The following is a 14885-nucleotide window of genomic DNA, read 5'->3' as shown; positions in this document are numbered from 1 at the left end:
TAATAAATATCTTTTGATTCAACACACATCAACTTAATGGCTATATCATTATTTGCATAATGATTTGCCAACTGATGGACAGTTAACATTGTTTATAGTTCTACTGTTGCCGGCAATGCTGCAAAACCTACAGAAAAGTACTTGGTGCATATGTGAGTGTTTATGTAGAATAAATTCGTAGGTGATTTAAAGGACTGGTTAAATGCACAGATTCTGGGGCTAAGACTTCCTGGAATGAATTCAGGCACCACCACTTAATAGCTGTGCAATTTAAGGCAAGGTGGGCTTCTCTGGGGGCTCAGATGGTAAAGAATCTGCCTGCAATTCAGGAGACCCGGGTTCTATCCCTGGTTCAGGAAGATACCCTGGAGAGTTCAGTTCAGTTCAGTCGCTCAGTCGTGTCTGACTCTTTGTGACCCCATGGACTGCAGCACGCCGGGCCTCCCTGTCCATCACCAACTCCTGGAGTTTATTCACACTCATGTCTGTTGAGTCGGTGATCCATCTAACCATCTCATCCTCTGTCGTCCCCTTCTCCTCCTGCCTTCCATCTTTCTCAGCATCAAAGTCTTTTCCAATAAGTCAGTTCTTCACATCACGTGGCCAAAGTATTGGAGTTTCAGCTTCAACATCAGTCCTTCCAATGAATATTCAGGACTGATTTCCTTTAGGATGGACTGGTTGGATCTCCTTGCAGTCCAAGGGACTCTCAAGAGTCTTCTCCAACACCACAGTTCAAAAGCATCAGTTTTTCTGCACTCGGCATTCTTTATAGTCCAACTCTCACATCCATACATGACTACTGGAAAAACCATAGCCTTGACTAGACAGACCTTTGTTGACAAAGTAATGTCTCTGCTTTTTAATATGCTGTCTAGGTTGGTCATAACTTTTCTTCCAAGGAGTAAGCATCTTTTAATTTCATGGCTGCAGTCACCATCTGCAGTGATTTTGGAGCCCCCAAAAATAAAGTCTGTCACTGTTTCCCCATCTATTTGCCATTAAGTGATGGGACCAGATGCTGTGGTCTTAGTTTTCTGAATGTTGAGTTTCAAGACAACTTTTTCACTCTCCTCTTTCATTTTCATCAAGAGGCTCTTTTGTTCTTCACTTTGTCTCAGTTGTGTCCGAATCTTTGCAACGTCATGGACTGTAGCCTGTCAGGCTCCTCTGTCCATGGGGTTCTCCAGGCAAGAATTCCCTGAATGGCATACCCTGAATGGCAACCCACTCCAGTATTCTTGCCTGGAGAATCCCATAGACAGAGGAGTGTGATGGGCTACAGTCCATGAGGTCGCGACGAGTCAGTCACAACTGAGCAACTAACACTTAATGCAAGGTACTCTTTGTGCTCGCATTTACTCTTTGTAAAGAGGAACTTATTTCAGTGATGATCTCTGCTTTGTGGGGCGACTGACTTTGACAGGCTGGTGCAGGGAAATGCTATCTCACTGTTTACTACCTAAAGAGGTTGATCATCTCTTTGTATGTTGTAGTCATTTGTACTTCTTTTGTGAACTACTGATCATATTCTGTTCTCATCTTTTCTTCTGACATATTTGCCTTTTAAACATTGCTTGTAAGATTCCTTTTTATATTCAGGACAGTAACTCTTATATACAGTGAATATATCCTTTACTCTGTTGCTTGCCTTCGATTTTGTCTTTCTCTTTTTACTTTTGCTAAGTTGATTATACTTATCTTTTATGAATGTATGTTTTTTTCTTAGGAAGACTTTCTGTATCCCAAATTTTTAAAAAATTTTGTTTTCTTCTAACACTTTAATAGTTTATTTCACTGTATAACTCTTTAGACAGATCATCTGGGATTTATTTTGATTGCAGTGTGAGATGGCTATATACTGTTACTTTCTCAAAATAGAGCAGGATCCTGTTACTCTTTATAAATTGGGTCCATCCTTGCCATATTGATGTTATGTGTCTTTTATCAAATATTGAAATCTAATTCATTGTCTGTTTCTAAACTCCTTATTTAGTTTTTTTGATCTTTTGTCTGTTTTTGTATCACTATCAAATCATTTGTTACTATAGCTTTGTGGTACAGCTCAATATCCGATAGCACAAATTCCCAAGTTCCCCCTTTTGAAGTTTCAAAGCATTTCTCATGCATTTACTCTCTTTCATGTAAACTTTAGAATTAACTTGTCAAATTATGTAAATAAACATCTCTGTTATTTTGACATAACATTTTAATTTAACAGTGACTTTTGCCTAAAATTTTCAATTCTCCATAATCTAAAAAGATAAATTATTTAATTTTTAAAAAGACTTTGAATCATGGAGATCTATTTGTTCTCTTCCCCCTTTCTCTGGGCTTTTAGTAGCATTTCTGCAATAAAAAGGACTATTTTCATTTGTTTAATATGTGCTTATTTTCCCAGAAATGAAATTTTTATTGGCATGTTAATACCTATTTAATTGTAAACAGCTAGCTTCTGTGGCACATTTTTTCAGCTCTTATATTTTCTGTGGTCATGGTTTGATATTAACATGTAATGGACATCTGAAGCCTCTCTTCTTTATTAAATTTATTTGTACATTAGGACACATTTTAGACTATTACTCTTAGTTACGTGGCAGTATTACTACTATCTTTTAGGTCAAAGATAAGACAGTTTAAATTTAGAATGTGTTTTAAGATGAATGTGCTTCTGTATAGTATTTATTACTCTAAAATGTGCTATGATTAGTACTGGTTTTGTGTTAAATGTTTTAGCTAAAAAAGCAAGTTTTTTTCTCTTTCTGTTGAATCAAAAAATGTAACAACCTCTCAGGTCTTTTATCTTGACATGCAAAATGCTCAGAATTCCATCTTCTGAGATGATAGCAAAAATTGATCTGATTAATATTTTTCAAATTTGTTGATAATATGATTCTTGATTGTTGAAAATGCCATTGTTTTTCAGTAGTAAGCAGTATATTTTGTTTTTTCTCATACAGGTCTTTAAAGTTCTACAGTTTAGTTCTCAGTGCTGAACTTCCTTCTCCCTTAAATTATTATAAACTTTTGCTGCTGTTTAATAAAAGTGAAGATGTCTCGCAGTCCTGACGCGAAGGAAGACCCTGTGGAATGTCCTCTTTGCATGGAGCCCTTGGAGATAGATGATATCAACTTTTTCCCTTGCACCTGTGGCTACCAGATTTGCCGCTTTTGTTGGCATCGAATTCGCACTGATGAAAATGGGCTTTGTCCTGCATGTAGAAAGGTAAATGCTCCAAAATAACTTTGTGTTTAGTTTTTTCCCCCATGCCTGTGAGTAAGTAGATTTAATAGAATCTACACAACTCAGGTGAGATAAAGTGTGACATTATATTTTTAAGATATCATAAAGTGTAAAGAACACTACCCTGGGAGTCAGAGTCTCAACATTATGGTTAACTAAATATATTACCTTGCTAAAGTCATAGAACCTCTCTGGTTGGCCTTTAGTTTTCTTATCTGAAGAGATTGACAGTCGGTGGTGGTGGTTCAGTCGCCAAGTCGTGTCTGACTCTTGCGACACCATAGACTGTAGCCTGCCAGGCTCCTCTGTCCGTGGTATTCTCCAGGCAAGGATACTGGAGTGGGTTGCCATTTCCTTCTCCAGGGGATCTTCCTGACCCAGGAATCGAACCTGGATCTCCTACACTGCAGGCAGATTCTTTACCAAGGATTAGGAGTAGTGAGAGGCAGTAGATTTAGATAGGATGGTGTCAAATTGGAAAAACACAATCAGTTTTACATCTGGGGAGAAATTTGTTTTAGTTTTCTAGTACAAAATAGAGACGTTTTGATGTTTACTGAAAAAGAGTGTTAGTTAAAATGACAAGAGAAATCCTGATTCAGAAGGTAGCGCTTACTCATCTGTTGACAATTCTAGGCTGATAGTGCTATCCCTATTGTACACATAAGGAAACTAGGCCTTCTAAGTAATTTGTCTAAGGCTTCAAATTTTGGGTAGTAGGTTCGGTGGTCACATGCAAGTCCTTTGAATCCCCTCTAAATTAAAAAATATCTATGATTTTTAAAGTAATTTTCTGGGTCTGGTTGTTTTATTAAGCAGATACAACAGTTATAGTGTAGTGAATGACCTATTAGAATGAATAAGATTGCTACATCTCTGTTTTGAAGGTCTTTCTTTATTTGTTACCTTAGGGATTAATGCAGATATCTATTTTTTGCCTTCTCTTTAATGTCTATTTGTATGATTTAAGCTTTCTTTTCTGTTTACCCATTAAAAGAGCTCTTGGGTTCATTATTACCAAATTTTGATAAAGTAGAAATGTGTTTTAGATACCTGCATTATTAAAAAAAAAATTCCAACAACCAAGAACTCAGAAGACAATGCATTGTCCAGTCTTTTATTTAAAATCTAGTGGGCAGTTAACATGTTATATGAATGAAAAAAGGTGAGATCTATTTAAGTGTTAATTAATGTAGTTACAAAACTATATATATATATATATATGTTTTAAAACAATACGAGTAGAAGAGTTGAGGATGACAGTAAGATTTTGAACTGAACAACTAGAAGTAGAGAATGGATGTTAACTGAGATAGGGAAGACTAATAGGAATAGGTTTTTTGAGAAGACCAGAAACTTGGTTTTAAACATGTTAGGTTTGAGATTCCTATTAGAGATCTAAATGGAGATAGTGAATAGACAGGTGAATTTATTCAAGTTGGTTTGGATATGGAGTTATAAATTTGGAAGTTATCAATGTGTAGAATGTTTTTGTAAATTAATGATACTGAGTGAAATCACAAGAGAAGGTTAGTGGAAAAGATGAGAGATTATGCTTTCCAACATTTATAGAAAAAAAAGAAAAAAATCCCGATTAAAGAAATATGAGATGAGTCATTTATCATAAATAGTCAGACCAGGAGTATTTTTTTTTCTTTCTGTTGATTTAATATCCACACTCTTAGAACCTCTCCTTAGTCTCTTAACTATCAGACCTTACTCATACCTATCTCATGGCATGAGTCATGGGATGCAGATAGTACAGGTCAGGCAAACTCTTCGAATCTGGCTTAGCTTTGCCATAGTGCTGGATACCCAAAATTATGAAGCTACCCATCTCAGTCAGGGACCAGAAGATCTTTACATCTTTGGAGACTAGCTTCAGTGGTTATGTAAATGCAGAAGGAAACCACAGGTGTTTCTGGAGAGGACTATGAAGCTATAGTTTACATGTAGCCCAACCCTGTGGGGAAAAGTCTGTAAAAAGCATTATGTGAGATGGCAAATTGAGATGATTTAAATAAACCTGGAGATGCAGGTGGGGGCTAGTCGAAGCCAGCGCCTGATTTTGGCCCATAAGATGGTAAATCTGTCTTTTTTGCAGAAAGGGCCTCTTTTGTTTACATAGCTTTGAAAAGAAGAGAGAGGCAGATTTTAGAAACATGAGGTTGAACCTTTCTCTTTGATCCTAGTTGCTGAGCTTGGTGGGGTCAAGAGGACATTAGTGCTTCCCTAAACATAGGCACAGGTCATGCTTTAGACTGCCTTTGCATGTCCTTTTAGTGCAGCATATCTGAGAAGAATACCTGATGGAAACAGAAGATGCAGGGATACGGGTGGTACACTGACATAGCACCACACAGTGTTGATTCTCATGAAGACTAGAGACTGGCCAGGGAAAGGAGAACTTCAACACGTGTATGATTTTCACCTCAGAAATAATGGAAGCGACTGCATTCATGAAACAAGAATAGATGGTATAAAAAAGAGTCAGTGAACAATAAGCACTGTTACTGAAAACTAAATGTGATAGCAGAAATAACTCAAGGAAAGAGTTGGAGGAATGAAGTTGAGATGATATCTTAACAAGTAATGTGAAAAAGCAAAGAAGAGTATTTGACAGAAGAGAGAACTTTGATTTGAGGATCAGTTCAGAAGGTCACATGCCAAATAAGTTAGTGTTCCAGGAAGAGACTACAAATAGAGAGGAAAATTATCTTCAATAATATGAGTGAAGAATATTCCCAGGACCAAAGGATATATTTTCATATTAAAAAGAAACAAAAGAATACAAAAATATTAATTTAAAAAGATACATGTTCTATGTTCCTTGTAGTATTATTTACAGTAAAAAAGATACGAAAGCAATGTAAGTGTCCATCAGTGGATGAATGGATCAAGAAGATGTGATGTGCGTACACACACACACACACTCACTCACTCCCTGACTCACTCATCCTTGGAATATTACTCAGCCATCAAAAAGGTCGAATCTTGTCATTTGCAACAGCTTGGGTGGACCTTGAAGGGTCAATGCTAAGTGAAATAAGTTAGAGAAAGACAGGTACTGTATGATTTCACTCATATGTGGAATACATAAACAGCAAAATAGATGAACAAACAAAATAAAAACACAGAGATACAGAGAACAGAGAAATGGTTATCAGAGGGGAAAGGGCAAAGAGGGAGGGTGAAATAGATAAACAGCATCAACTGGTGACAGAAACTAAATTTTTGGTTGCGAGCCTGCTGTAGGGTACACAGAAGTAGAAATAAAATGTTGTACCTGTGAAACTTACAGAAGGTTATAAACTAGTGGTACCTCAAAAAAAAAAGAAAAACCCCAAGAATCAAAAATGCCTATCAAGTGCCAGGCACAAACTTTTTTAATAATAATTGTTTAGGTATTAAACAAAGTCAAGGACCTTTTTCAAAATATTTATTTATGGCTGCACTGGATCTTCGTTGCTGTGTGCAGTCTTTCTCTAGTTGTGGCAAGCAGGGCTTGCTTTGTTGCAATGTATGAGCTTCTCATTGTGGTGGCTTCTCTTGTTGTAGAGCACGGGCTCTAGGCACGTGGACTCAGTAGTTGTGGCACCCTTGCTTACTTGCTCTGTGTCATGTGGAATCTTCCTGGACCGGGGATTGAACCCGTGTCCCCTGCATTGGCAGGCAGACTCTTACCCACTGTACCCCCAGGGAAGTCCAAAAAACTTTTATTTTCAAATATCAAAATACCAAAGAGAAAGAGGTTCTACAAGTTTCCAAAGAGGAAGAGGTAGGTTGCACATAAAAGATTAGGAATCGGTCATTTCAGACTGATGTTTGGGTAGCCTTTCCACATAAGTTTTTAATTCATTTGTCATTTTGTACAAAAAGCCTACTGAAATTTTGATTGAGAGTGCATTGAATAAACAGGTCAATTTGAGGAAAAATGACATCTTAAAAATGTTGACATATGTAGTTCATGAATAAGGTTTATTTTTCTGCATTTCAGAAACACTGTTATATAGTTGCAGTGTACAGAATAGTACAGCATGTTTTGTTATATTTGCCTATGACTATTTTATGTTTTTTGAGCTGTGGCACATGATATGGCTTTTAAGATTTCATTTTCTAATTATTCATTTTTACAGGTAGAATAATTGAGTTTTGTTAAATAGATTTGTTAAGATTTTCTAAATAGATGGTTATATCTTCTGTGAATTAAGACAGTTTTATTTCTTTTCAGTCTTTATTTTTTTAAAATTATTTTTCTTGCCATATTGCACTGGGTAAGTTGGACATGACTTAGCAACTGAACAACAACAAAGCTCTACACTATAACCTTGGATGAAAGTGTTACAAGCACATATCCTTGTTTCCAGTCTTAGTGGGAAGGCATCAAGTATTTCATTATTAAGTATGTTACCATTTTTTTGTAGATGGTCTGTATCAGGTTGAGGGCATTTCCTTTTATTCTTTGGTTACTGAGAGTTTTTAATCATGAGTGGGTGTTGCATTTTGTTAGTGCCTTTTCTGCTTCTGTCGAGGTGATCGTGTGTTATCTGCTTTGTTCCGTAGAAACAGTGATTTAGGTTGATTGATTTTTTTTTTTTAATCAACCTTCCCTCCCAAGGGTAAATCTTGTTTGATTTGTGTGTCATGATGTATTATCCTTTTTATTTTCAATTTGCTAATGTTTTCGTAAGGAGTTTTGTATCTGTGTTATGAGAAGTATTTATCTGTGGCTTTCTTTTATATTGTTTTTAGATTTGGTACCAAAGAAATACTTGCTTCAGGAAGTATTTCCTCCTCATCTATATTCTGAAAGAGTGTACTTGTGACTGGTGTTAATTCTTTTTGATTTCCTTCCCAGATTCACTGTTGACACTCTATCAGGAGGGCTGTTATGAAAGCTGGCTACCACAGGGTTCTTCCATATTGATTTCTGGAACTCTTTTTGTATTAGTTCGCTCTTTGTGGTATTTTTGCCCCGTAAATTTCAGTTGCTTCAGCCTCTTCAAATTTTGAACACTGTCCCATCTGCTCAATGTGACTGTTAGACCCAGTGCCAGGGTCCAGTAAGTGCCAGAAGAGCAGAAAACTGGGACACTCATGGTTTTTATCTGCCTTATTTCTTTTCTCTCAGAAGTCATAGATCTGCTTGCTGTTCATTCCCTGTTGTTCAGTGTCTGAAAACAGTTATTTCATACATTTTGTCTAGTTTTCTAGTTGTTTATGCTGGTATCCCTAGTCTGTTAACCATCTAATCTGCCATAGCTGGAGGTGAAAGTGTATAAATATTTGAACTTTGTAATAATGTAATTATGACTATTGGCCTAACGAAATTAGGATGAAAGGTTAGAAAGTGGGCTTGGAATATGTTGTTAGGCTGGCTGAAAGAAAGCTAAATCTTGAGTTTGCATAATATAATATTTAATACTGAAAAATCAAGAAGTAGCAGTAATGTGATAGTAAATGACAAAAGAATCATGTAAAAGAATAAACAGATTATTTCTAGGGAGGAAGCATATAGGGGACTGCATATAGGGGACTGTTGAGGGGGAAGCATATAGGGGACTGCTCTATTTCCTGATAAACCTTGTAGAACTGTTTGACTAGGAACACATGTAAGAAATAGATTATGAAACTAGAGGGAAAAAAAGAGTGGGCAAATGGAAACCATAGGAAAGAAAGTATAATAGTACTGATATTATTTAGTCATAATCAGATTCAAGATCAACACATTTTGAAAGTAGTTAAAGAGGATATTTTTCTTACTGATGAAAGATCCCCTAGAGTCACAAAACTTTTATTTACTTAGCAGAGCTTTGAAGTATATTGAGCTGATGTAAATACCAGGAGAAACTGCACCCACTTTCATAATCAAGGGACTTCTAATTTCTGTATTTTAGAAATATGTCACCCAGAGTCAGACACGACTGAAGGGACTTATTAGCACACAGGCATGCATGAAGTACACAGACGGAATGAAAAATTTGATTAACACAGTTAGCAAGTATGTGTGTTTGTGCATGCCTACAACTTTGTACAAATAAATTTGCACAAAACTTTAAAATACAGTGTATCGGGCACAAAAATTGACTATCGATCAGTCCCAAAATGTAGAACTCACTTGTGTATTTCTATTTATTCTGCTTGAGGTGTGTAGGGCTTTTTGAATCTGTGAATTTGGTGAGTTTCATTATTGCTGTTCAGTCGCTAAGTTGTGTCTGACTCTTTGAGACCCCATGGACTACAGCAGGCCAGGCGTCCCTGTCCTTCACTATCTCGTGTAGTTTGCTCAAACTTATGTTCAGTGAGTTGGTGATGCCATCCAACCATCTCATCCTCTGTTGCCCTCTTCTGCCTTCAATCTTTCCCAGCATCAGGGTCTTTTCCAATGAGTCGGCTCTTCGCATCAGGTGGCCAAGGTATTGGAGCTTCAGCATCAGTCCTTCCAATGCATAGTTAGAGTTGATTTCCTTTAGGATTGACTGGTTTGATTTCTTTGCTGTCCAGGGGACTGTCAAGAGTCTTCTCCAGCCCCACAATTCAAAATCATCAAATCTAGAGTTTCATTAGTTCGGGAAAAAAATTAAGCTGTTACATAATCAGCTGTTGTCGTTATTCTCTTTTCTCTCTTTCTGGGACTCTGATTAAATATTTTCCAGTTCTTTTCACTATCTGCCATGTCTTTTAATCTCTTTTCTGTTTCTTTCTTTTTCTTCCTTTAATGCATTAATAGATGATTCCTTCTAATCAATTAATTTTTTTAGGTCTAGTCTTAGTTCAGTTCAGTCACTCAGTCGTGTCCGATTCTTTGTGACCCCATGGACTGCAGCACGCCAGGCTTCCCTGTCTTTCACCAACTCCTAGAGCTTGCTCAAACTCATGTCCATTGAGTCAGTGATGCCATCCAACCATCTCATCCTCTGTTGTCCCCTTCTCCTCCTGCCTTCAATCTTTCCCAGCATCAGAGTCTTTTCAAATGAGTCAGTTCTTCACATCAGGTGGCCAAACTATTGGAGGTTCAGCTTCAGCATCCATCCTTGCAATGAATATTCAGGACTGATTTCCTTTAGGATGGACTGGTTTGATCTCCCTGCAGTCCAAGGGACTCTCAAGAGCCTTCTCCAATACCACAGTTCAAAAGCATCAATTCTTCGGTGCTCAGCTTTCTTTGTGGTCTAACTCCCACATTCATACATGACTGCTGAAAAAACCATAGCCTTAACTAGATGGACCTTTGTTGGCAAAGTAATGTCTCTGCTTTTTAATATGCTGTCTAGGTTGGTCATAACTTTTCTTCCAAGGAGTAAGCGTCTTTTAATTTCATGGCTGCAGTCCCCATCTGCAGTGGTTTTGGAGCCCAAGAAAATCAAGTCTGTCATTGTTTCTTGTTTCCTCATCTATTTGCCATGAAGATCTGGGACCTGATGCCATGATCTTCATTTATTGAATGTTGAGTTTTAAGCCAGCTTTTTTGCTCATCTCTTTCACTTTCATCAAGAGGCTCTTTAGTTCCTCCTTGCTTTCTGCCGTAAGGGTGGTGTCATCTGCATATCTGAGATTATTGTTATTTACCCCTGCATTCTTGATTCCAGCTTGAATTCATCCAGTCTGGCATTTTGCATAATGTACTCAGCATGTAAGTTAAATAGTATATAAGCTCTATAGTCTGCTGAATTTTAAAATTTTGTTTTCCATTTCTAAAAGTAATGTATGTTCTCGTTTCCTACTTGATTTTTTAAAAAAAGATTTTTATACCCTGCAGATATTTTCAAGTTTGTCATATATTTGTTTAAACAGATAAACATTCTTGTTTTAACATCTGTCCAATTATTGCAGTTGCTGAAGTCTGTGAGGGATGTTTCTGCTGGTTGTCGTTCATGTTGTTTTATTTCTTTCTGTGATTTGTGGTCTGTATTGGCTTCGTGGTTGTCACTGAGTTATTTGTGCAGTTCTCTGAGGCCCAAGATAAATTTGCCATCCTGTAGATAGGCTTTGGTTGGCTTCTCCTGGAACCTGTGGACACTGCCATTAGGGATGCCTTAATCTTCTGTTCTCTCAGGTGCACATCTTTCCTGGGGCTGGTTTCCACTTCTCTAGGATGGTTTTTTTCTTCACCCTTTTCCTTTTTTCTTATCTTGTTCTGACCTTTCTGTAGTCTGTACTTAACCCTAAGAGACTATGAGCCCTTTGGGGGTGAACTGGTCTCAGCTTATCAGGGGAGCGATCTCCCCAGAACTCTTCACCCTGGACTGGTTTTGGACTTTGAATGCTGTGCTTCTTCCCTCATTTGTTCTTCTCTCCCATTGGTTGTTCCTCAGCCTTTCCACTTACCTCTTTGGGTTTTGACTTTTATCCAGAAATTTGCTTGGGACTTCACCACTGCAGATCATTATTGTTTTTAAGATGTTGGTTTGAAAAGTTCTACACAGTATTTTTTGTTGTCTTTAGCAAGAAGAAAAGATGAAGCTGTAAATGCATTTATTAGAAAATGAAGAGCAAAAATAAATGAGCTTATTTCCAGGTTAAGAAGCTAGGAAAAGAATAAACATTATGACAGTAGAAAGTAGGGATTAAGTAGAATTTAATGAAATAGGAAAGTGTATTTCCATAAAAGTTAGAGCTGGTTCTTTGAAACAACCAATAAAATAATCAAAGTCCTGGTAAGTCTGATCAGAAAATAAAACGGAAGACACATGTAAATATACATGTAAATTGGGAATAAAAGTGAAAACATAACTACACATATGGAAGGAATTAAGTGATTATATTAAAGCCTATAAGCCATCTTAATTAGTAGTTTGGCAATTTATTGACAAATTGACAGTATTAAAAATATTTTGCACATTTAAAATGCTTCTCCACAAGTATCTTATTTAGCACTAGCTTGTAACATGCAGTAGAAAATTTTAAAGAAAAATTTTTTGCTTATAGCTTTTTATTTGATACTGTATTCCTAGAAAATTAGGTTTAATGTATGTATTTCAGTCAAAAAGGAGACCAGATGTATTTTTCTTTATATTCATTTTTAGTACTAAGCTTACTAGTTTTGTGAGTCACAGTGTTTTTCTGCAGCTGTTCAAATTATGTGTTTTCATCTCCCATCTTTAATCTACCTTCTTTCCTCATCTTATTGTATCAGATGATTAATTTTCTATCGGATTTGTAGAGTAGGTATTTAATGGTGGTGTGTGTGGAGGAGGAACCATCATAGAATGTGTGCGTATATTTTTCATTTGTGTTTAGGTTAAATTACCAGATTTCTATTATCTGAAACAATTTATTTAATTCTTCCTAACAACAGAGATGCAGATTCACAAATATGTTAAGATGAAAAAGTTAGTATTTATAACCTCTTTTAAGTTGCTGGAGTAAGAGGATTTTAGAGGATAAATCATAATAAACTAATTTATCTTGTTCTCCTGTAGTGGATCTTTCTGTATTGGTATGTGTAATCTGTCATTATATAGCAGTCATTATGTATCATTATATATCAGCCTTTGAAGCCTGATAGAAGTGTTAATTTCCATACAAAACACTTGGAGTAATATAGAAAAAGACTGGGATAACCAGTGTTACAAACTCACTATAATGGTACATCAGTAATATACTTCATGAGAATTGATACCACAACCTGAGTTTTGGTCATTTTCATTCTCCATTTATTGGAGGTGTTTATATTATTTTGCATCATCTTTTATTAGGATTTTGCAATGTCAGAGATGGTTAGCAAAGAAAAAAACCTGAATGCTTGTCAAGTCTTCATGTTCTCAGAAAAGTTACAGTAGTGTTTCTCAGACCATCTCTGGTGCAGAACCAGATTTATGCCCCCCCTCCATTACCCCACCCCCCCAGCACAGTCTGCTGGGAACTGATACAGGGTTCTGGTGAGTGTACCTAGTACCCAGCTTGTGTCATGTGATTTACCACCTAAGCTTGATAACAACCACACTGATAAATATCTTATTCTTCAGAGCCCACTGATGACATACTTGAATGTTGTGGAAATGTTAAGTTGCTGTAAAAATTTCCAAGTGCTTTTTCTCAATTTTTATACTTATCATGAACTAGTAGAATGATGCAGAGCATGGACCAGGCTTTGAAATGGATCTGGGAACAATCTATAGTCTTGATTGCCTCAGGGAGTGGATTATCACCACTACACATGTTAGTGAAGGGCAACAGCTTTCAAGTAAACTTAGTAAATGCTCTAAAAGGAACTACCCAGAATTCCTGTGATAGAAAATAGCAAATGAAAATGTAAGTGATATTGTAGAAAGGTATTTAAATTGGTTTGTATGTAGTTCATTTTTATACTTTTGCCTATGTAGTTTTAAATAGCTTCACGAGATTAAAATCATCCACGCAGATAGATTGATCCAAAAGAAGATAGAAGATAATATAGATACAGAAGTGTGAGTGTAGAAAAGAGAGAAAAAATTTCAATGGGCACGGTTACATCAATTGAAGAATTGAATTTATTGTAATAGGTCTCTAACCATTTGGTTCCTCAAATTAAAATGTAAGAGCTCTTTGAAATAAGATTTTTTTAAAGAAGAAAATTAGTAGTGCTGAATTTCTAATTCTAGAAAGTAGCTTGGTATTAATGTTGCAAATATTTAGTAAGCTCCTAAAATGTATGACACAAACTTTATATTTGACCCTGGAGTAAAACTCTTAGGTCATGCAAAGTCAGGTAAATTAATGAGTCAGCTGTTTTATATGCCTCTCACTCACTAGTATGTTGGAGTATGCCAAAAAGGACGAATTAGCAAAAAGATTCAAATTTCTAAATGTGGGAATTGAATGGAATGGGCAGTTATATTCTGTAGGACCACTCCGAGTTATGGCTGAATATTTAAGAACAGGAGTTTTGGAGACTTTATGCTATTACTAGTAAAAATAATGGAACAGGAAAAGAAATCTCACTTTCTTAATTGCCTTCAGCATTACTCAGAGTGTGCTCACATGTTAGAGGGTGTTTTTTTTTTTAATTAATTTTTTTAAACTTATGTATGGAAAAGATGAAAGTAACTTTACATTAAGGGCATGCACGGTGTCAGACTTGTGGATACTCCCTTCTCTTTTCCTCATTCCCACTTTTTTCTTGATGGCAGCGTTTCTGTTAATCCCAGGTTCTGGTATTCTGATAGGCACAATTTCCCATTTCTGGGATCTCTTCGCATTCAGCTTTACATGTTACTATTTAGTGTGTTCCATCTTCCATTTATTATTAACCTTTTTGTTAATACAATTGTCTCTTGTATCTGTGGGGGATTTTTTTTTCCAGGAACAGCCCCCTCCACACCACTTGCACAGATACCAAAATCCGTGGATGCTCAGGTCCCTCATATAAAATAGCATAGTGTTTGTATGTAACTTACACACATTCTCCCATATAATTTAAATCATCTCTAGATTATGTATAGTCTCTAATATCTAATGTAAATGCTGTATAAATAGTTGCAAATACAATGTAAATGCTATGTAAATAGTTGCTAGGTGCATGACAAATTCAAGTGTTGGTTTTTGGAGCTTTTTTTGTAGAATTTTTTTCCCCCAAATAGTTTCATTTGGTTGAATCTGAGGATGTGGAACCTGCAGATATGGAGGGCCAGCTGAAATAATAACTGATTTATTGAATGCT

At 36.4% G+C, this 14885-nt stretch overlaps 1 protein-coding gene across 24 annotated transcripts in view; it reads left to right on the top strand.

Moving 5' to 3' along the window:
* CNOT4 (CCR4-NOT transcription complex subunit 4) overlaps positions 1–14885 on the top strand; it is a 146160-nt gene that overhangs the window by 64232 nt on the left and 67043 nt on the right. For all 24 annotated transcript variants that reach the window (XM_081532999.1, XM_081532990.1, XM_081532995.1 and 21 more), the window contains exon 2: positions 2961–3226. In XM_081532999.1, the coding sequence (XP_081389125.1) occupies positions 3053–3226 (174 nt within the window). In that variant the 5' untranslated portion in view covers positions 2961–3052. The remainder of the gene's footprint in view (positions 1–2960; positions 3227–14885) is intronic.

The sequence above is a fragment of the Giraffa tippelskirchi genome, chromosome 10 (genome assembly GCF_054371585.1).
Source record: "Giraffa tippelskirchi isolate mGirTip1 chromosome 10, T2T-mGirTip1v1.2.pri, whole genome shotgun sequence".
NCBI classification, from domain to species: Eukaryota; Metazoa; Chordata; class Mammalia; order Artiodactyla; family Giraffidae; genus Giraffa; species Giraffa tippelskirchi.
The sequence above is the reverse complement of the archived record's forward strand: the minus strand, read 5'-3'. Positions and strand labels throughout refer to the sequence as shown.